Here is a 21,120-nt window from a genome sequence, read left to right as displayed (position 1 = left end):
AGAGATGATTCAGGACACTAAAACCGGAGAACTAAGACAAATGCTCTTATTCTGGTTATGTGTTTTCCAGCAGTATATCAGAGCTTATTAGCTTTCTTCTAACCTTCCCCTCTATTTATTAGCTGAATATGACCACCTCCTTCATACTTAATGTACATTATAACTTCAGCGTTCAACTTTCCCTGCTTGAAGGAACGGGGATTCAAAAGGGGGGGCTGGGCAATTAGGGGTTTTCTCGGTCAGTGATAGATAGGGTGCTCCAATCTTTAATGGCGATTGGGAAAGTAGTAGCTCTAAGATGCCAAAGCACTGTGCATAGCACCCCTATCCTAACCCATTGGTAGCTTTACTTGAGATTTTGATATTAGAGATTACCTGGTTATTTGGCAGATATAGTCCAATATTGTTTACTGGACTTAATCTGTACTTGTCATATTCTGTATGCTTGGTGCTATTCTAGGTCATGCAGAAATCAAAATCAAAATCATGATCTCTGCCAAAGAACTTGTACTTGTTTGAAAGAAGACAAACATGAAGGCCCTGTAGTAGGTGTAAAGACCAGAGGCTTTAGAGTTTTACAGTCATATCCTCACTGTTTCTTCCTTTAATTCCTAGGTCTGTGCTTTGGCATATTTACTTAAACTTTGAGTCTATTTCCTTACCTGTGGTATAGGATACTAATATCAGTCTTACAAGACTGTCATGGTCATTAATACCTGGCACATGGGAGATGTTTAGTGAACCTCAGTTATTCTTATCATGGTTGTTGTTATTAAGACTGATAGACCATTAGAAAATATGATAGTTTATTACACCAAATAACTCTGTTCATTGACTATTGTGTTACTCACAATGTTCACATTTAATATTGTGTTACTCAACCTGTGTGTTCAATCTTTGTTTTATCCTTTTAGAGATGATGAAGAGAAAAAAAAGTCTCCGTCAGAAGGTACTGATGAGAAGGCTAATGGAACACATCCAAAGACCATCAGCCGTATTGGGAGTACTACCAACCCATTCTTGGACATTCCCCACGACCCAAATGCTGCTGTGTACAAAAGTGGTTTCTTGGCTCGGAAAATCCATGCAGATATGGATGGAAAGAAGAGTAAGCATCATTTATTGACATTTTCTATTTCATTTATTTCGTCTTTAAGATAGGCTCAAAATTTAAAGTGAATTTATCTGAAGTAAAGTGAAGGGATAAAGAAAAATTGTATTATGTTTATTTAAAAAAGTATTATTGAAATTTGGTAAAGCCTCTAACCCTAAATCTAAAATCCATTATGCACCTGATCTTCTGCAAGTAGAATTATAGATCTTCAGACCTGGAAGATTTCTTACAGACTATTCATTTCTAACCTCTTATTTATTTATTCTTGCCTTCAACAAATAATTTTTAGTACCTTCTATGTGCTAGGCATCAAAAATACAGTAGTATATAGAATGGACAAGGGCCCTGTCTTCATGGAGTTTACATTTTCTGGTGGTTGAAGGAAAGGTTGGATTTATAACACATAGAATGATAAATAGTGTGAGGTCCTTGAGACAATGCAGGGAGGGTTAGAACTGAGATCCAAGCACATGTGGAGCGCTGACCTCTGTGGAAGATGGACGGGTGCAGTGTAGGTGAGTGTGGTGTGCTTAGTCCTAGGAAATGGAAGGAGGCCCATGTGACAGGATTATCTACTGACACATGATGTTGTAAGTTTGAGTGGAATGGAGTCTGTTTCTGTGTTTAGAATAGCCCTTTCAGAGTATGAAAGAGCAATTGTATATAGTTGGATAGACTAAGATAGCTGTTAATGCATGAATTAACAGCTTTAATGCAGAATTAATGCAGAATTAAGCTATAGCTCTAGATTATTTCTATCCATCTCCAGACACAGACATGCAGTGCTGGGATGGACAGTCCTGCTGTTTCCACCTGTGCTGGGCCCTTTTTTCTTAATGTATTAGCATATTCTATTAGGGTACAATCAAGAGAAACGTTGTAGCAGTGTAGCTTTACACTGACTTACAATGCTGAGCAAGCCTTGCTGTCCCCAGTTCTGTAGGAGCACCCCACTATTTCTGGGCAATCTGTACACTAGCCCACTAGGCTATGTCATTTTCTCTGTCAGCACTCCAGTGGCTGCAAGGGACAGTGAGTGTAACAGCTTAGGAGAAAAGGACAAGGAGACGCCTCAAGGTGAATTGTCTCCAGGACATTTTCTGCATTTCTTTCTCTTTATTGTTTTTGTATATCATATTTATTCTTTTTTTTATTGAGGTATAATTGATTTACAATATTTTATTAGTCTCAGGTGCACAACATAATGATTCAAAAATTTTATAGATTACACTTTTGTATATCAATAGTTATTATGAAATATTGGCTGTAATTCCCTGTGCTGTGCAGTATATCCTTGTAGCTTGTTTATTTTATACATAGTAGTTTGTATTCCTTAATTCCACACCCCTATTTTGCCTCTCCTCCTTTCCCTCTCCCCACAGTAAACACTAGTTTGTTCTCTATATCTGTGAGTCTGTTTCTTTTTTGTAATATTCATTCGTTTTATTTTTTAGAGTCCACATATAAGTGATGAAACACAGTATTTGTCTTTCTCTGTCTGACTTATTTCACTAAGCATAATACCCACCAGGTCCATTCATGTTGCTGCAAATGGCAGAATTTCATTCTTTTTTATGGCTGAGTAATATTCCATTGTGTGTGTTTACATTTATATATATCACATCTTTATCCGTTTATCTGTTGATGGACATCTAGGTTGCTTCCATATCTTGGCTGAAAAGTTAGCTGATAGCCTTATGGGAGCTCCTTTGTAAGTAACTTGTTGCTTTTCCCTTGTTGCTTTTAATATTCTGTCTTTATTTTTAATTTTTGCCATTTTAATTACAATGTGTTGGTGTGGTCCTTTTTGGGTTTCAGACTCTCTGTGGATTTTCAACCAAGAAGTCTATTTCCTTTCGCAGGTTAGGGAAGTTTTCAGCTATTATATATTCAAATATGTTGTCTTCCACTTTCTCTCTTCTCCTTCTGGTACCCCTATAAGGTGAATGTTAGTACATTTGCTGTCGTCCCAGAGGTCTCTTGAACTGTCCTCATTTCTTCTTATTCTTCTTTCTTGTTTTGCTCAGCAGCAGCGATCCCCACTGCTCTGTCTTCCAGCTCGCTCATCCGTTCCTCTGTATCATTTAATCTACTGTTGATTCCTTCTAGTGTATTTTTTCATTTCAGTTATTGTATTCTTTATCTCTGTTTGGTTGTTCTTTATAGTTTCTAACTCTTTATTAAAAACTTCTAATTTCTCACTCTGTTCATCCATTCTTCTCCCAAGTTCTTTGATCATCTTTACGATCATTACCCTGAACTTTCTCAGGTAGGTTGCCTGTCTCCACTTTGCTTAGTTTTCCTTCTGGGGTTTTATCTTGTTCCTTTCTTTGGAACATGTTCCTCTGTCACCTCATTTTGCCTTATTTGATGGTTTCATTTCTGTGTATCTAAGTTGGTTACATTTCCTGACCTTGGAGAAGTGGCCTTCTGTAGGAGACATCCTGTGTGTCCTGGCAGCGCACTACCACTCTGGTCACCAGGGCTGGATGCTCTAGGGGTGCCCCCTCTGCGGACTGTGGGTCCCCCTGTTGTGGTGTGCTGACTGGTGTGGGCAGTCTCATAGGCATGGCTGGCCCCTGGTCTGGTTGCTGGCCAGGCCCTCCTTGTGTAGAGGTTGCTGGTCATTGGTTGGTAGGCCTGAGTCACAAGGTGGCTGGCAGCCTCACTCCTGGTGAGCCCCAGAGCTTGTGCTGGCCCACTGGTGGTCAGAGCCAGGTCCTGGGGTCTAGCTGCAGGACCCAGGGGTACCAGAGCTAGTATTGGACTGCTGGTGAGTGGGGTTGGACCCTGGGGCAGCTGGCTGAGGGGCCTGGTGTGTCTCAGAGCTGGTGTTGGCCTGAAGGTAAGTAGGGCCAGGGCCCAGCTGGTGGGTGGGCTGGGTCTGTAGGCTCCAGGGCTGAGGTTTTCCTTGGGTATGTCTCTGCCTGCTGGTGGGTGATGCTGGTCCCTAGGCTAGAGCAGGCTCACTGGTGGGTGGGGTCAAGGTCCAGGAGATTCTGGGGCTGGTGCCTGTTCACTGGTGTGCGGATCTGGGTCATGGGGTCTCTGGCTGCAGGGCCCTGGGGTTCCTGGGTCTAGTGCCCATGTACTGATGTGTGTGGCCAGGTCCTGGACCCTCTGGTGGACAAGGCCATGTCCAGGGGCAGCTGTGGGCTCGAGGGTCTTAAGGCAGCCTATCTGCTGGTCGGTGGGACTGTGTCCCCACCTAGTTAGTTGCTTGGCTTGAGGTGTCCCCGTACTGGTTCCTTCAGGTTGGTGGGTAGAGGTGGGGCTGGGTCCTGAGGCTAGTAAGTTAGAGGGAGGATTCCAAGAGGTGCTCGCCAGACCAGCGTCCACATGGTAGCACGAGCTCCCCAAATAGCTGCTGCCAGTGTCTGTGTCCCCAAGGTGAGCTGCAGTTGCCTCCTGCCTCTCTGAGGGGCTCTCTTAAGATCAGCAGGTGGGTCTAACCCTGGCCGCTTTCAAAGTCTGCTTCTGTCTTGGGTCCCAGAGCGTGTGAGATTCTGTGTGTGCCCTTTAAGAGTGAGGTCTCTTTCCCACAGCCCTCTGGGCAATCTCCTGAAAGTCAGCCCCACTGGCCTTCAAAGCTAAATATTCTGGGGGCTCATCTTCCCGACGCAGGACCCCTGAGCTTGGGAGCCATATGTGGGACACGGACCCCTCACTCCATGGGGAGAACCTCTGTAGTTGTAACTATTCTCCCGTTTGTGGGTTGCCCACCCCAGGGTGTGGTCTTGGCTGTACCGTGACTCCGCCATCCAACCCATCTCACTGTGGTCCGTTCCTTATGTCTTTAGTTGTAGAAGATCTCTTTTGATAGGTTCTGGTCTTTTTTATAAGTGGTTGTAATTTTGTGTGTCTGTGGGAGGAGGTGAGCTCAGGGGCTTCCTGCTCTGCCCTTGTGGGAACCCCGCTCAGCTTTATTCTTTGGAAGGGGAGGCTTTCACGTGGCTGGATGCGTGATTACTAGCGGCACAGCAGAGCATGTGTTCAGTTCTGTCTCCTGACCTCCACTGTAGTGTGTTCTGGGGCAGGACTGTGACCTGTGTGACTGACACCCATGTGGTTGCTCTGGCAAGAGGAGAGTTCCCTCCAGCAGGGGTGAGATACAGTTCTCGGAGAAAGGGTGATCTTCTTGGTAGACAAAGCCAGCAACGCTCATCTCTTTGTCCCCAGCACACACACACACCCTTTCTCCATACATTGAGTTCAAACAGTGCTTTTGCCCAAGATGGCACAGTTTCCCATCCCTAACCACAGATTGCCTCACCTCTGTCCCGTGTGTCTAGCTGTGGCTCCCGTCTCCAAGGCTGGTTGGTGTCCATTCTCCTCAGGTAGGGATGTAGCTTAACTCTACAGGCTAACTGAAAAATACAGAATATCTGACATACTTCATATAAAGTACTAGAGGCAAAAAACAGAATAACTGCAGTTTAAAATGCCAGTTCTAGAAAAGGCGAAAGAGGCCTCAGAACAGCTGTCGCTGATTCAGTGTCTGTTGCTACATCAGGCAGGATGGGCTGACCAAGCTAATGCACTTGAGCGTCTTTTCACTGAGTCACTTCCCTGGGTAACTTATTCCAGAGCATCCCCAGGTTCAACCTGTTGACATTTGCTTTGTCCATGTTTTCCTGGGCCACCTCTGAGGATTTTTGGAGAGAATCCCCCTGCTGGAAGCTCTGATCGCTTAGCAGCCCTATGAGCAGGAGCACAGGCCCAAACCATCACAGTCCCCTTGCACCAGGCCAGAGGTTTTCCTGACAGTAAAACGCCTTTAAAAGCCTTAGTTATCTCCTTTGAGAACTTCTGGCTGGTGAGGGCAGTTTTAAGTGTCACGGGGCGTTTTTTCTGTTTAGCAGCTTTAGACGTTCTGCCTGTTACCTGCCTCTGCTTCAGTCTCTGTTTCTGCTCCTGCTTCAGAACACAAAATAGGTGGGAAAACAGATGGATCAGGTAAGACGGGCTAATTGGGCCCACTCTCCAGACTTCACTCCAGCCGGTTGCTTTATCACGGAGGGCTTCTTCACTTCTGCCTTTGAGAGAGGGTTTTGGGGAGGAGTCTTGAAGTTTCAGCCTTTAATTCCTCAGGCTCTTCCTAGATATTCCCACTTCAGTTTTTCATGGTTTTTAAAATCACGTTAAGTATGGGCAGATAATTCAACTTTTTCAGTAGAAAGTGCATAGTTTCTAATGATAATTTACATACACTAAAATTTACCAATTTAAATTACATAGTTTGAGGTCTGAAAAATGAATACAGTTGTGTGACTACCATCACAATCAATATACATAACATTTCCATTACCTGAAAAAGGTCTTGCTGTTAATTCCTTCCACCTTTACTCCCAGCCCATGGCAACCACTTATCTGTCCTTGGGCACTGAGCTTTTTCTTTTCTATAATTTCAATAAATTGAATCATGCATATTTTTTTGTGCTTGGCTTCTTTCACTTGGAAGTGTTCTTTGCAGATTCATCCATATTGTGTGCTGCGTTAGTTTGTAGTTTGTCTCCTTTTATTACTGAGTAGTATATTCATTCCATTGTTTGAATATCTTACAGTTTACACATACACCAGCTGGGCATTTATGTTGTTTTCAGTTTGGGGCTATTATAAATAAACCTGCTTTGGATATTCTCAAACAAGTCTTTGCATGTACATATGTTTTCATCTCTTTTCAGAAGGTACCTAAGAGTGAGGGAGTGAGCTTGCTGGGATGTGTACTAAGTATATATTTAACTTTATAAAAAACTTCCAAACTGCTTTCTAAAGTGTCTGTGATGTTTTGCATTTATGCCACCTGTTCATGTTATGTCCTCTTGATAAAATGATCCCTTTGTCATGAAATGACCTTCCTCATTCCTGGTCACATTCTTTATTTTGAAATCTACTTTGTCTAATATTAATATAGTAACTCTAGCTTTCCTTTCAGTTTTTGCAGGAAATTTTTTCTAGCTTTTTAATCTTATTCTGTGATCTTGTCTTTAAAATTGTTTTCTACAGCATACTTGTGGGTCTTTTCAACCAACAATGTCTTTTGATTGGAGTGTTTATACCATTTACATTTATAGTAATTACTGATATAGTTGTCTTTAAGTCTGCCATCTTGCTCTTTGATATTTACTTACTCCATCTTTTATCTTTTCCTCTTTTCCTGACTTGTTTGGGCTTGTGTGTGTTTTGTGGCATCGGAGGGTTCGGTCTTTCTTCACTGTAGGCATATTAGCTGTACCTCTTTGTTTAATCATTTTAATGAGTGCTGGAGGGTTTACAGTATAGTCTTTAACTTGTCACAGTCTGCCTTCAAATTTTACCACTTCATGTGTAGTTTGGAATCTTTATAACAGGTTACTGTGCTATTGTCATACATTTTAATTACGTATATAAAACTCATACTCTATTGTTATATTTTTGCTTTAAACAGAAAGGTACTCTTTACTTTTACTCACATATTGACCATTCCTGGTGTACTGGGTTCCTTTTTGCAGTTTCACATTTCTATTTAGTATTTTTTTTTTCTGCCTGAACAATTTCTTTCAATATGTCTTATAGTAAACTGCTGGTGAGAAATGTTCTCATGTTTTATTGTTTTTTAAAATAATATTAAGACTGCACCTTAATTTTAGGAATTTATGTTCACTTGTGTGTAATTCCTTGGCAGTGTTTTCTTTTTTGTTCAGTAATTTTAAAATGTTGTTCCGTGGTTCTCTACCCTGTGTAGTTTCAGACAAAGGGTCTGCTATCATTTTTTGTTCCTCTGTACCTAGTGTGGGTTTCTCCCCCTCTGGCTGCTCTCAAGATTTTTCTCTTTATATTTGATTTTAAGCAGTATTATTATGAGGTGGCTCACTTTATGTTTTCCTTGTCTGGTTTTTTTTTTTTTTTTTTTTTTTTGAAGTTCTTGGATTCATTGGTTTATATTTTTTACCAAATCTGGAAATTTTTCAGCCATCATTTTTATAGCACCCACCCCTCTTCCTGGGACTCTAGTTTCCTGTATGTTAGACTATATTACACAAAAGGTTCATTGAGACTCTGCTCAATTTTCTTCCTACTCTTTTTTTTTTGTTTTTTCAGTACTTTAATAATTTTTGTTGCTATATCTTCAAGTTTACTACAGTATTTTTATTCCATATATAGTATTTTTATCTTAGAAACTGCAATGTGAAACTTTTATATCCTTCATTTCTCTCCTTATTGAGTTTGTATCTTTCTTAATATCCTTGAGCATATTTCTCATATTTACAATAGCTGTTTTAAGGTCCTTCTCTTCAAATTCCTTTCTCTCTGTGTTTTTCTGGAACTGTTACATTCTTTGCATTTCTGGTAATTTTTGTTTGCATGCCAGACTTTGTGACATTTTTTGGGGTGGATTTGGTTTTATTCCTTTAAAGAATATTGTATTTTATTCCATTGTCCAAATGAGTAACTTGCAGATTAGCTGAACCCTTTAGAGGCTTGTCTTTACCCTTTGTCATGGTGGATCCAGAGCAGCCTTTATTTGGGAACTTATTTAGCTCCATCACTAAAGCATTATTACCCTTCTTTAGATTCTCTTCAATGCCCTGGTGTTAATGAAGTCTTTCCACTCTGTCTGATAAGAACACAAGCTGTTCTTAGCCCTCTGTGAGCTCTTAAAATTACTCATTCCACTACTTACTTCTGATGAATCGGACCATTTCCTTTCAGGTGTGTTCAGATCAGTGCTCCAGCCAAGACCTGGGGATTCCTCTGCAGACCTCCAGAGCTGTTGCTTTGTGCAGCTTTTCTCTGTCTTTTATCCTCCTGCTCCATAAATTCTAGCCACCTCAGCCTCACCACACTCCCTCTTCAGCTCCTCAGCTCAGCACTACTTCCAGGCACCTACTTTTACTGCTAGATCTTAGACACTGCCTCCAAGCAGTAATCTGGGCTTACCTTATTTGTTCCTTTCTCTTCTAAATCACAGTTCAGATCTGCCTATTGTACAATGTTTGAAAACTTTTGCTTTATATATACTGTCCTATTTTCTAGTTGTTATGATCAGAGGGCAGTTTCTGTAGCAATTAATCTTTAATGGGCATAACTAGAACTAAACTGATTATTGATCCCTGTTGTTAAGAAATTTCTTTCTAGTTGCCTCAGACCTCAAGACCTAATATTTACTGAGTTATGAAAGTGATAAGGAATTCTAGGTATTTGAGTATGACCAGGTGTGTATTTGGAGTCCCAGAACAGGATTTGTCTTCTTCCCAGCTAATCTTTTCCATGCTTCCCAAATCCCTTTTGTTGGACTTCCAGTCAAATCTGGTTGAACTGGTTTATCTCACTGCTAGATGGCTACTGCTTCTTGGAAATGCACCAACACCTGACCTGCTTCTGAATGCATCTGTCTGTTTTGAGAGGTACTCACCATAAGCAAATTTGAAGTATGTCTTATAGTACTCATATCTAATGTGCTTTAAAATATATCACTTTTCATTTCTAATACATTAAAAGAGTAAAAAACAACAGTGGAGCTTTTCTGGAATAGGAGATCCAAATAATTTTTGAGAAATTTGTGTAATGATATCTTTTGGGCATATTATCCTGCTAAAGTCTGTAGAAATTTATTCGGATTCGTCGTGTTCACTATAGCCAGTGCTGTATTGGATTTGCATGTATATGTAAACATGGGGAGGTGCTCTGACGATAGATATTACTAAAAGTTTTTCATAAGTGAAGATTTGGGTCAAAACTCTATGGAAAGATTAAAACCCTGATTAACTTGTCTCCAAAAGACCACTTGTCCAACTCAAGGTTTGTATATTTCATTTTTCTTAATTAACTCTAAGTACTAAATTTGTCAGAGTATTTCCATAATTCCTCATACAAACATTTTTTAAAACTTGGAGATTTTCTTTGCTCTTATTTACTTATTTAGTCTTTTAAAGATATGGTCAGCTCAAAAATTTGTCCAGGAGACAAATCATAATTAAAAGCAAATGTTTTATCTCATAGAAGTATAGGTGTTTACCAAACCCATTAAATCTGACATTAAGCGAAAGCTTTGAACGGTCAAATTTAGAAAACAAAATGTATCTTCTGGATTTGGTCAGGTAGAATGAAAAATAAAGTTCAGTATAAGCTCTTAGCTTTATTAACCTGATACATGATATTTGTGGAAATCAAGAAAGTGATTGGAAACAACAAGGTACTCAAAATATGAATGTTCTAAATGATGATGAATAACGAGATAATTAAGTGATTACTCAATATTAGTGCTTTTTCCTAAGCACTTCATGCATTGCTTCATTTAATCTTCACCTTATGAAGCAGGTATTATTACTATTATCCCCATTTTACTGAGGAGGAAATTCATCTTAAATTTATTAGCCAAAGCTGTAATATAGAATATCAGGATATCTGGTGGGACTAAAATCTGATTATACCAAACTAATTGTGGCACATTACTAAAAGCAGTGCCCATGAGAAAATATGTTTAGAAAACATTTAAGTTCTCCATGTTTTTTGCAATCAGTACCATCTATTACAATGTAGCATGTATTTAGATGACTAGAGGTCTCAGTCTAGGGCCAGTGGGGCCTGAACATTTCTTTTACTTGGCCAGCCTAGTACTCTTTTGTAAATTGAATTGTGTGAATTTAGTTAGGCATTTTCTGGTTGACCATAGTTTCCACAAGGCCCTATATCATTATACCAGGCCTCCTTACACAATAATTGCTACTTTTCTGGCCCCAGAGTCTTTTGAGGTTGTGACCCACCTCCCCTCACACCTGCCTCCCATTTAGACTGAGGTAGCCTTAAGGAGATGGGGGCAGACAGATGGGCAAGACCATACCTACTGCTAAATTTGTACTTTAGTGGTATCAACGTGGCAAAAAATGAAGTGCTTATCTAGTTTTACTGCCACAGCCTGTATAAGCTGAGATGCAAGAAATGAATTTTTTCCCTACATGAATTAAACACTCCTCAAGTACCTAAGACTATACATGTACAAAGACTGTGTTAAATATAGCCTCTCTCCTCTTAGGAGCTAACATTTAGGTGTACCATACACAGAGTAATTACCATCTAGAATCCACAGCACAAGTTTCTAAATACATATATTGTTAGCTAAGGTACCATATAAAACATTCAAAATTGAGTGGGAGAAGTACAGTTGGGACCATGCTGACATTCTCGCAGATAACAAGATATCCAAAGGACAGTGGAATAGATAAGAGGGCCCAGAAGCAGCAGTGTCCAGTGTTTATGGTAACTTGATTATACAACAGAGGAAGTGATTCAGATAATTGAAGACAACAGAACTATTTCAGTAAATGGTGCTGAGGGTGTGGGCGGTGATATGTGTGGTCGGGGGAGGTATGTGGTGTCTGTGGAGGGGGTGAGGTGGGTGTAGTGTGTGTGCTTACGGAATGAGGGTGTGGTGGGCGGTATGTGTGTGTCTGTGTATGTTCCCCACCTCAGCCCAACCAGAAAAATCAGTTTCAGGTAGATTAAAGGTAAACATTTGAGAGAGAAAATCTAAAATGTTTAGACCAAAATGTGAAAAAACATCTTAATGACCTTTGGGTAGAGAAGGCTTTCTTAAGATTTAGAAAAACAAAAACAGTGAAAGGATATATTGCTATATATGATTACATTAATGTGAAGACTCCTCTTTTAAAAAGTTAGAAGATAATCCACAGTTTGGGAGAAGATACTTTGTAGCATATTATATTACTAATAATGGATTAGTATCGTGTGTGTGTAAAGGAATCTTAAATTAATTAGAAAGTTGACATAACAGAAAAATGGGCAACAGTTGGAACAGACCATTCACAGAAAAATAAATTGCAGTGATCCATAAATATATGTGAAGAGATACTTAGCCTCACCAGTAATCAAGGATACTCAGATTAAACACACAGTGAGATATCATTTCACATATGTCTCATTGGCCAGAATTTGAAAGAGTGATAATACCAAATGCTGGCAAGGATTTTAGAGCAGTGAGCACTCTTCCACTCTGTGCATGTGAGTGTTGGTGGTATCACCACTTTGGAAGACAGTTGGCAATAATCAATAAAGTTGGAAGAGCCTACACCTGTGTCTCAGTTAACCCAGTCCTAGGTACGTATCTACAGAAACTCTTGCTATTTTACAAGGTGGGGGGATTGTTCATAGCAACATTATGTTAGATCAAAATAAAACAACCTAGGGCTTCCCTGGTGGCGCAGTGGTTGAGAGTCCGCCTGCCAATGCAGGGGACGTGGGTTTGTGCCCCGGTCTGGGAAGATCCCACATGCCATGGAGCGGCTGGGCCCGTGAGCCATGGCTGCTGAGCCTGCGCGTCCAGAGCCTGTGCTCCGCAACGGGAGAGGCCACAACAGTAAGAGGCCCACGTACCACAAAAAAATAAAAAATAAAAAATAAAACAACCTAAATGGCCCTTAATAAGAGATTGGAAAGGTTTCATATATTCATATAGTAGAAAACTATGTAACAGTGAAAAGCAAGTAACTAGAGTTACAATTTTTAACATGAATGACTCTCACAAAAGGTAATGTTTAATGAAAAAAAGCAACTTGCAGAAGAATGTGCATATATGGTAACATCTTAAAGCATGCAACACAGCACTATTTTTAATAGGAACACATCCACATAGAAATCATTAAATATGGCTTAGTGATTACCTCTGGCAAGGGGAAGAACATGCAGTCAGTGAGGAGTACCTAGCAATTCACCTATATTGACAATTTTAAAAAATTAGGTACACATATGTTTCTTGCTCTTGATAAACTTCTGATCTCTTAATGTTTCATTATAAAATTTTAAGAACTTGATAGAACACCTGATTGCATGGGAAATTTAGAAGCAGTTGGTATTTTTCTTGAAGTCTGTGCAAGAAAAATAATAATTATAAAACCGAAAACCCCAAAATTAGTATTCACCTCGTAATATTTTAAACCTTCACCACAATAATAAAATTTTGTTTTTTTTGTTTTTCACATTTAGAAATGTAAAAGATTTAATTATGGTTACACAATGGAATGTAAATATTGTCCACCTTGACCCTGTAAGAGTACAGATGAAAGAATTTGGGGTGTAAAAGTGGAGAGGGGAGAGCCCAAGGGAAACAGGGATAGAGCCATCATGCTGCTCTTAGAGAGAAGTGGGAAGGGGCTACCTAATACCCAGGAAGCAGGAAATAATGTTGTTAGCATGCTCTTAAAACTACTGGGGCAACAAATAAGATGCAGATAAAAAGCCGTACAAATGTACTGGGCAGGTGGAATGGAGCAGTCACATTTGCTAGTCCTCATCTCTCACAGCAGAAAATCAATAGAGAATTTTACAATCTATTATCACAGCACATTGTTTAGGGATATGATGCAAATTAACTACCCCGAGAAACAGTAAATGTTAAAAAGTGGTTTCTTTTGGTAAATGGTATTGGAGGAGTTGGGAAGAAGTGAATCAAAGAAGCTAATTTTGTGGACATACCACTTTAATAATTTTGAAATATTTTAATCACATTTCCAGTATAGATTCTTCATTGATTTTACCCACCTGAGATCTGTTTCTATTTGAAATATTGAAATGTTAACTGCTTTTTAAGGGTGTGGGAGCCATATTGGTTTCACATTTTAGATCTCATTTTAAGCGCTTTGGATGTAAGGAGTGTTGAGTAGTGTCTTGAGAAGGTTAGGGGGTTTCACTCACTTTAGAGGGGTTTATACATTGCTTGTCAGTGAAAGTTTTGAAAATCCAGTCCCACATGTCAAATTTGAGAGAGTAGATGTTATTCTGAGTCACACTTACTGAAAATAGAGTTTATAATGGCACTGCAGGCAGAATTCTTTGTTATCGTATAACACTGGGAACAGCGACACTGTAATTAAGAGATAATAAAAGTGGAATATTTTTTCCCCAGAAGACAGTGTCTCCTCCTATTAGAGAAAGACTCTTTAAGTGGAGGCAAAGCAAAGCAATTATTTTAAAACTAGGCCAAGTTCCCCCTCCCTGCCACTTTGCTGTTCTGTGGCAGCAGGTTGTATAATGAAGCCCTTTGACACAAGGCCAAAGGGCAGTGCCATGAGGGTGGCCATTTGAGTCCTCAAGTAGGAGTTTGGTGGCGGTCTAGTTCTGGTGGCATTTTATCTGTGTTCAATGAGTGCCTCTTCACAATTCTACATTTAGACCAAAAGAATAAGTTTTAGGTTTTTAGGTTCCATTTTGATGGCTCTTGTCTTTCATTTAAAACCCACCCTTTCCTTCATTAGTGTTGGTTAAAAACAGGTCACCCACCATTCTCAGAAGCAATACTTTTGACAAGGAATGTGGAATAGAAACTATAATCTCTTAGCACCAAAAAACTCTGTTCAGAATCTGAATATTTCTTTCTGAAAGAAGAATGCACAGTTTTCATTACATCTGATTTTTAGAAATTATTGTTTGTACTGTTGACTCATTCTATTTATATTTTCAGTATAGTTACAATTTAGGAGAAAGAAGAAAATAATCTTGATGTCTCTATGTTTGTTTATTACAGTTTATCAAAGTCTTCAGTAACCTGATGTAAATTTGAAATTAAAAATGCAATACTGGTTTCCTGAAGGAAATAATTATGGTGATAGAGATTTATGTACCAAAATTTTATCACTGGACAGTACAGAATTAAGAATTTGAGCTTTGAAGCTAGATAGATCATGGATTCATTTTAGAAATTTTTTTTTTCTTTTTTGGACAGGAAAGTAGAATTTATTGATGGGCAAGTAGGGAGGGGACAGTGCCAAGGCTCTCGCGAGTGCAGGGCCCGCCGTGTGTCCAGGGACCATGATTAGGGATGTATTTGACCTCACAGCCATCCGGGATGGGCCACTTTTCTGCCACCATGCTTTCAAATTCATCCTCATTAAACTTAGTAAATCCCCCCTTCTTGGAGATGTGGATCTTCTGGCAGCCAGGGAACTTGAACTTGGCCCTGAGGAGGGCCTCAGTCACATGCTCCTTGTTCTGCAGCTTGGTGCGGATGGACATCATGACTTGGCCAATGTGGACCCTGGCCACTGCACCCTGGGGCTTTCCAAAGGCACCACACATACCTGTCTGGAGCCTCCACTGGGGACAGCATACCAGTCATGAATGTCCACTGGAAAGGGCTGAATCCAACATCCCGTAGGGCAACCCATACTAGCAACAGGCTCATACACTACACTACCAAGGAGCCTGTTGTTTGCAGCCACTGCACACCAGGCCCCCATGGGGAAAAGAGCACAGTCGGCTTAATTGGCTGCAAAGTAGAAATTCTTTCAAGCACCAGCTGTGTGCCAGTCCATTCACTCTTGATGGGAAATAAGGAGAGGGAGGGGATATACCTGAGCAGGTGTCATTCAGCTGAAAGCTGAATTGCAAAAGGAAGTCCATAACATCTTTGGATACAAATGGCATATATAAGAGTATTCCAGTGAGGGAAATAGGTAATGCAAAAGCCTCAAAGGTGAGAATGCCACCTTAAGGTGCTTATTAGCACAGTGTCTGGCACATAGAAAGAATCTAATTGTTATTTAAGAACTTAATTGTTATTTTAGGTACAGAATATTGGCAGCAGCGGCAGCGTTATTGCCATCATCATCTTGGAAACAGCTGAATGACCAGCAAGAGCAATACAGTGTCACTCTTGCAGTCATTTTTAAAATGACATATGATATATAAGTAGAAATGTTTAAAGGAAACAAGTATGATATCCCAGTTTTGTGGCAGATGTGTGCATAGTAAAATGATTAGGAGCTTGTATACTGAAATGCTCTCTTGTGGTTAGACAGGTGATTTTACATATTTTTTCTATGTGTGGTTTTTTCTGTTATTTTCCATATTTTTTATTTACTTTGAAATTTTTTTGACATTGACACTGGACGAATATAACTTACATTATCAGGGAAAATCAGTATTTTATGTTAAACATTTGTTATTTAAAATATAACATCAATGCAATAGAATATTTAAAGGCCTAATGAACTATAATGATGTCTAAAATATAGTAAAATGTTTTCAAAATAAAGACAAATGGAAAAAGGTATAACAAACACTTAGCATGATTACCAATAAAAATTAATGACTGTTAAATAACAAAAATTCAATAAAATAAACTTAAAAGACGTAATTGGCTTTATTAAACCATCGGTCGATCGGGCAGCATCCCACCTTGCAAGCAGAGAGGAGCTCGAGGAGCCGTACAATGTGGAAGGCCTTTATAGGCAGGAGGGAAGGGAAAAGGGGAGAGTGGTCACCTCATGTTCTTCTGGGGTATGGAAAGGGCCTGTGTAGAAGATTTCCTCATTGCTGCCGACAAGAAACTTCCAGACTGGTTGGTTAAGACCATTCCTGGTGGAGGTCGTACTGCACTTACTGCCATTAGGTTAGTTATTCAGCCTCGGTCTGGTGAGGTGGGCTGAACACAGGTGACTCCATGTGGGGCCTGTTGCCGCTTTTCCAAGATGACTTAGGATACGGTGGTGGGTATTAAACCTCCCTTATAAAACTCTGCTAATGGCTGTTGTGGTACTGTTCTTCCCATCAGTAAACTGGGGATGGGGATCGTCGGCCGATGTTGCACGTTGTTTTAGCAGCACTTGGTAATTTGTATCATCAAGGCAGGCGGGAAGGGGTGAAGCTCTTCCAAGCACTGGCAGTCTAACCAACTGGAAGAGCTTGGCCTGACGCGGGGAAGCTGAGAGTTACACTCATGGTGGCGCCACTTCAGACGCAGCCCGTGGCAGTGGGCTGTTCTCTGGCATCCGTGTCGAGGTCTCGCAGGAAGGGTTGGGAGCCGTGCTTCAGAAAGGGGAGCTGGCAGTCTCTCCTGAAGCTCCTCAGTTTGGGGGAAAACAGTCAGACTGCTGGTATCTTCCCCGAGAACAGACTCTGTCCGCAGGCTGCTCTTCCTTGCCACTAGGAATTATGTTTGTTGACCCGTAGTAGCTTTGGCCCAGGGGCGTGTTAAAGGTGCCAATGGGGCTTGGGCTACTTTACAATGAAGGTAGCCTATTTGAATTCTAGTTGTAGAAATGCATGCTCAGCAGCATCTTTGACTCTAAAGTTGATTGGTCATAAGGTGCTTGTGAAGTTGAAGAAACTTGATTGGGTGTCACTTGATGAGCCAGATGCAGGCTCATCTGATTTAGCAGTTAGCTGCATTCCTCAGACAGACTGTAATAATTTACCCTTACATTTTATTTTAGCGTGTTCCTCTCTGTAAGTTTGATAATGAATCCTGTAAATTGCTCAAAAAGTTATGAAAAAACATAGTATGCTTGATTTTCTTGGAGTTCAGTGTTCACACCTTTCACATATAATGAAGTTATTGAACTTGAGTAACATTTTGCTATTGTCCAGCTTTTTAAGGTGGTTATTAATATAACAAGTTCTCCACCATCTTGCTTCAGTTTATAAGAATTATGAGCATGGTGACTATGGTTAATAACACTGCATTACATAATTGAAAGTTGCTGAGAGGATAGATCTTAAAAGTCCTCATCACAAGAAAAAAACGGCAGCACTGTATGGTGATAGATGTTAAGTACACTTACAGTGGTCACCATTTTGCAATATAGACAAATATTGAATCATGTTGTACACCTGAAACTAACGTAATGTTACGTGTCAGTTATATGTCAATTGTTTTAAAAAAGAATTATGGGATGGTGTTTGTTTCCTAGAATTTAAAGTCCCTTTCCACAGATGTCCATTCTTTAATAATTATTGAAAACCCATAGTAATTTGTCAAGCTATGTTTGTTCCTTATGAGCCTGGGTCTTTACTGATACCTTATTTCCATATCCAACATCCTCTTGTTGAAATAATCTGTATGAAAATTTTATCCTGCCTCTTCTTTGCTCTTTAACCAACCTGAGTTTTCAAATGTATTTCACCTAAATGATGGAGACACTTTTTAAAAAAGTTATCTTTAATGTTTGTTGAGTTGCCTCATCTACATGCCTATTTAGGACATCTGATGCTTTTCTTCTTTTTCGAGTTTTTAATCTGCTCTCTGGACACAGTAACAAATAGTACTTGCTTGGAGATTCCATTCTAGTATAGGGGGAGCTCAATAATAAATAGGTGGTATTTCAGGTGACTGTTAAGTGATCCAGAGAAAAATAAGGCTCGGTGAGGAGAGGAAGCCCTGGGGGAGGCGACATCTGAGCAGCGACCTGATTGAAGTGAAGGGAGGGGCAGGTCATGCTGGTATCTGGGGAAGGAGCAGCCAAGAAAATGTGAGGGATCGTTCATCTGTCAAAATTCTAAAAAAGTTCATATGACTCTCCTATTTGTTTTTCCTGAAAAAATAACTATATATTCTGGGTCATTTTTGTCTTTCTCGCTGCCTGCGCACTTTTCCCGTAACCTTAGCTCACGATGCTATGTGATTATGTCCTGCCCTCTTCTCCAACCTCAGCACAAGTCTTTTACATTCTCCCTGTGCTTCTAGCAATGGCTAGCTGTGAAACCATCTCCTAGCTGAGTGGAGGAAGGTATTTGTTTACAAGTTGGGTTTGTACATTTTTATGGCTTATTACTTGGGTAAAAATTTCTCCATCAGCTTTTGTTCCTCCTCCCACAGTTCACTTTTACTGTTTGCATTCATGTTTGATGTCTCCAATGTCAAGACAGGACAGGACCTGGGACAAAACAGAAACAGTAAATATGTTAATGAATGTGCTGTACTCCATCCTCCCCCCAATTAAATTAAGGGTGAAAGGTTACCCCTTTTCTATTAAAAATGCATCAGGAATGTCTGGGGCCGTGGGCGGGGGGGTGGTTTCTTCTCAAAATATTGACTTTAACAAAGAAAAATTTCTGAATACATGAATGATGTTTAAAAAGTAAGTCTTTGTGTTTTAGCATGGAAATCGGATGCATTTTCTTTTAGCAGACGGTATCCCTAACAATAAAAAATACACTTTAAAAGATTCACATATATTAACCCATCTGACTTTCAGAATAACCCTATGAGGTGTAGGTAGCATTTTATTATTGTTTTACAGAGACAGTAAGTGATGCATGGGAAGGCCGACTTGCCCATGGTCACTCAGGTGAAACCAGAATTTCACGTCATGTGCTCTCTGTGGAAAATACTGTGTTGGCTTTTGTCCAGAGGCCATCCTGATCAAGGATGGTGGTGATCGGTGTTATGAGACTTCTGTAATTGAGATCCATGTTTTGATTCAGTGTCTTAGTCCAGATATACTGTAGAGAAGGTGGAGGACCAAAGAAAACCCCCCTTTTCTTTCTGCTGAAAACGAAATCCTCATTTAGAACCTTCTCTGACTTGTAAACCCTACACATGGGTAGAATTAGTGACTTCCTCCTCTCTTTACCTGCTTGAAACCTCCACTGTGGTTGCTTTCGGTTAGTGCCATGCTACCATTTGGTTTATACAGCTTATCATGTTGTATTAAGTTTCACTGTTAATGTGAACTGTTTAGGGGTAGGGTTTGTGTCCTAATAACCTTTATGAAACAACACTGTAAAGTAATTATTGTATGTTGTAGTGTCATTTTATAGATTTATAACCAGAGATGTTAGGCAACTTGTTGAAAGTCAGAGAAATAGTAGACAGCAGAGTATGAATAAAATCCAAGTTTCCTGGTTCTTGGTCCAGAGTACTTTCTGCCATTCTAGAAAAATCGATTTAGGGTAAGAGTCTTGACTTCTTAAAGGAATAGAATCACATCCAGAGTGAACATCATCCTGCCAGGGACATTCTGGGGAGCATATTCTTCCAATTCTCTCTTGTGTTTTATGTTCTGTTCTCTACCTATTTCTATTATAAAAAGAAGGAAATATTTTTCAGGGAAAAATAATAGGTATAGGTTGTACTTCTAGTTCCTGTAAGGCTGCCCCAGTTTTTCCTTTTATAAAATAGAGTTGACTGCAGGTAACAGCTCCCAGTCATAAAGAGAAAGATTAGAAAGATTAGAAAGATTAACTGATTTTTTTAAATGTGTAAATTGCCTTAAATGTTTCAAAGGTAAATGATTTAGAAATATAAGATAGTAATAGTACAGTTTTCTTTCTACCACTCTGTTATAAACCTGGAGATAATTAACACTATGAGTTGCTTAATATTGTGTGAGTTTTCTCCCAAAGGTAACTTCTGTTGTGCGCAGCTGGGATTCCATTGCTTCAAGCAGTGATCTGAGTGTCTCAGTTACTCAACTAAGATTCAATGGTACTTCTTATGGTGGTGCCTGAGAATATTTTATGAAAGGAAGTTAGGGATAAATATACAAGGATTACTGTTAACTTCACATAATGATTTGTAGGGAGAGCTGTCATCCATGAATTTATCTAAATCCTTTGCATACCAGCCATAGAAAGCAAACTCCCCCTGCCTGGGGTGCACCTTAAGCTGCCTCAGTGACGTAGAATTGAAGAGCTTGCTTCCTACCAAGGTAGCGTATCTCTTCATCCTATAATAGAGATACTTTAAGAATTTTGCCCAGTTTTCAGATGCTGTCACTAGGGAATTAAACTTTAGAAATGTCTTGTGCCTTTTACAAATCTCATACAGACATGTCCCAATTGTACAGTGTAGAAGGGCTTTTGCTGAGCACATCTTTGTTTCCAAGTTCAGCAACGTGTTAGATTTATTTTGGAATGCCCTCGATGGTGTGGCATTATATTTTAAAAGTCTTTCTCCCATTAACATAGAGAGATTGAAGGTATTTTACATGGAGCTTATTACATCCTCACATCTCCCTTGTTTCCTAGGCTGGCAGGGCCTCCATTGTTAGCTTTCAGGCCATAACTTAAGAATTGTTTCTAATTATTGTGGGTATGGCTTACTGACCTTCTCTACCATTTGGGGAAAAAATGATATTTTTGTCACTTTACTGGGGCAATGGAAGAATGTTTTTCAAGCCAACAGACAGGAAAGAAAGGTTTGTGTATTAAAAGAAAAAAATAGACACTGTCCATACTATGTCTTTCTATGCTTCTTAAGTCTTTCTGATATTAAACTTGAAGAAGAGGAA

General features: G+C 39.7%; 1 protein-coding gene across 9 annotated transcripts in view; it reads left to right on the top strand.

The window, feature by feature from the left end:
• PSD3 (pleckstrin and Sec7 domain containing 3) overlaps nucleotides 1–21,120 on the top strand; it is a gene marked incomplete at its 3' end in the record, with an annotated part of 575,664 nt that overhangs the window by 470,642 nt on the left and 83,902 nt on the right. For all 9 annotated transcript variants that reach the window (XM_082608415.1, XM_082608413.1, XM_082608414.1 and 6 more), the window contains one exon: nucleotides 915–1,108. In XM_082608415.1, coding sequence (XP_082464541.1) covers nucleotides 915–1,108 — 194 coding nt within the window. The remainder of the gene's footprint in view (nucleotides 1–914; nucleotides 1,109–21,120) is intronic.

The sequence above is a fragment of the Mesoplodon mirus genome (assembly GCF_964341445.2).
Source record: "Mesoplodon mirus genome assembly, chromosome: 20".
Taxonomy (NCBI): domain Eukaryota; kingdom Metazoa; phylum Chordata; class Mammalia; order Artiodactyla; family Ziphiidae; genus Mesoplodon; species Mesoplodon mirus.
The sequence above is the reverse complement of the archived record's forward strand: the minus strand, read 5'-3'. Positions and strand labels throughout refer to the sequence as shown.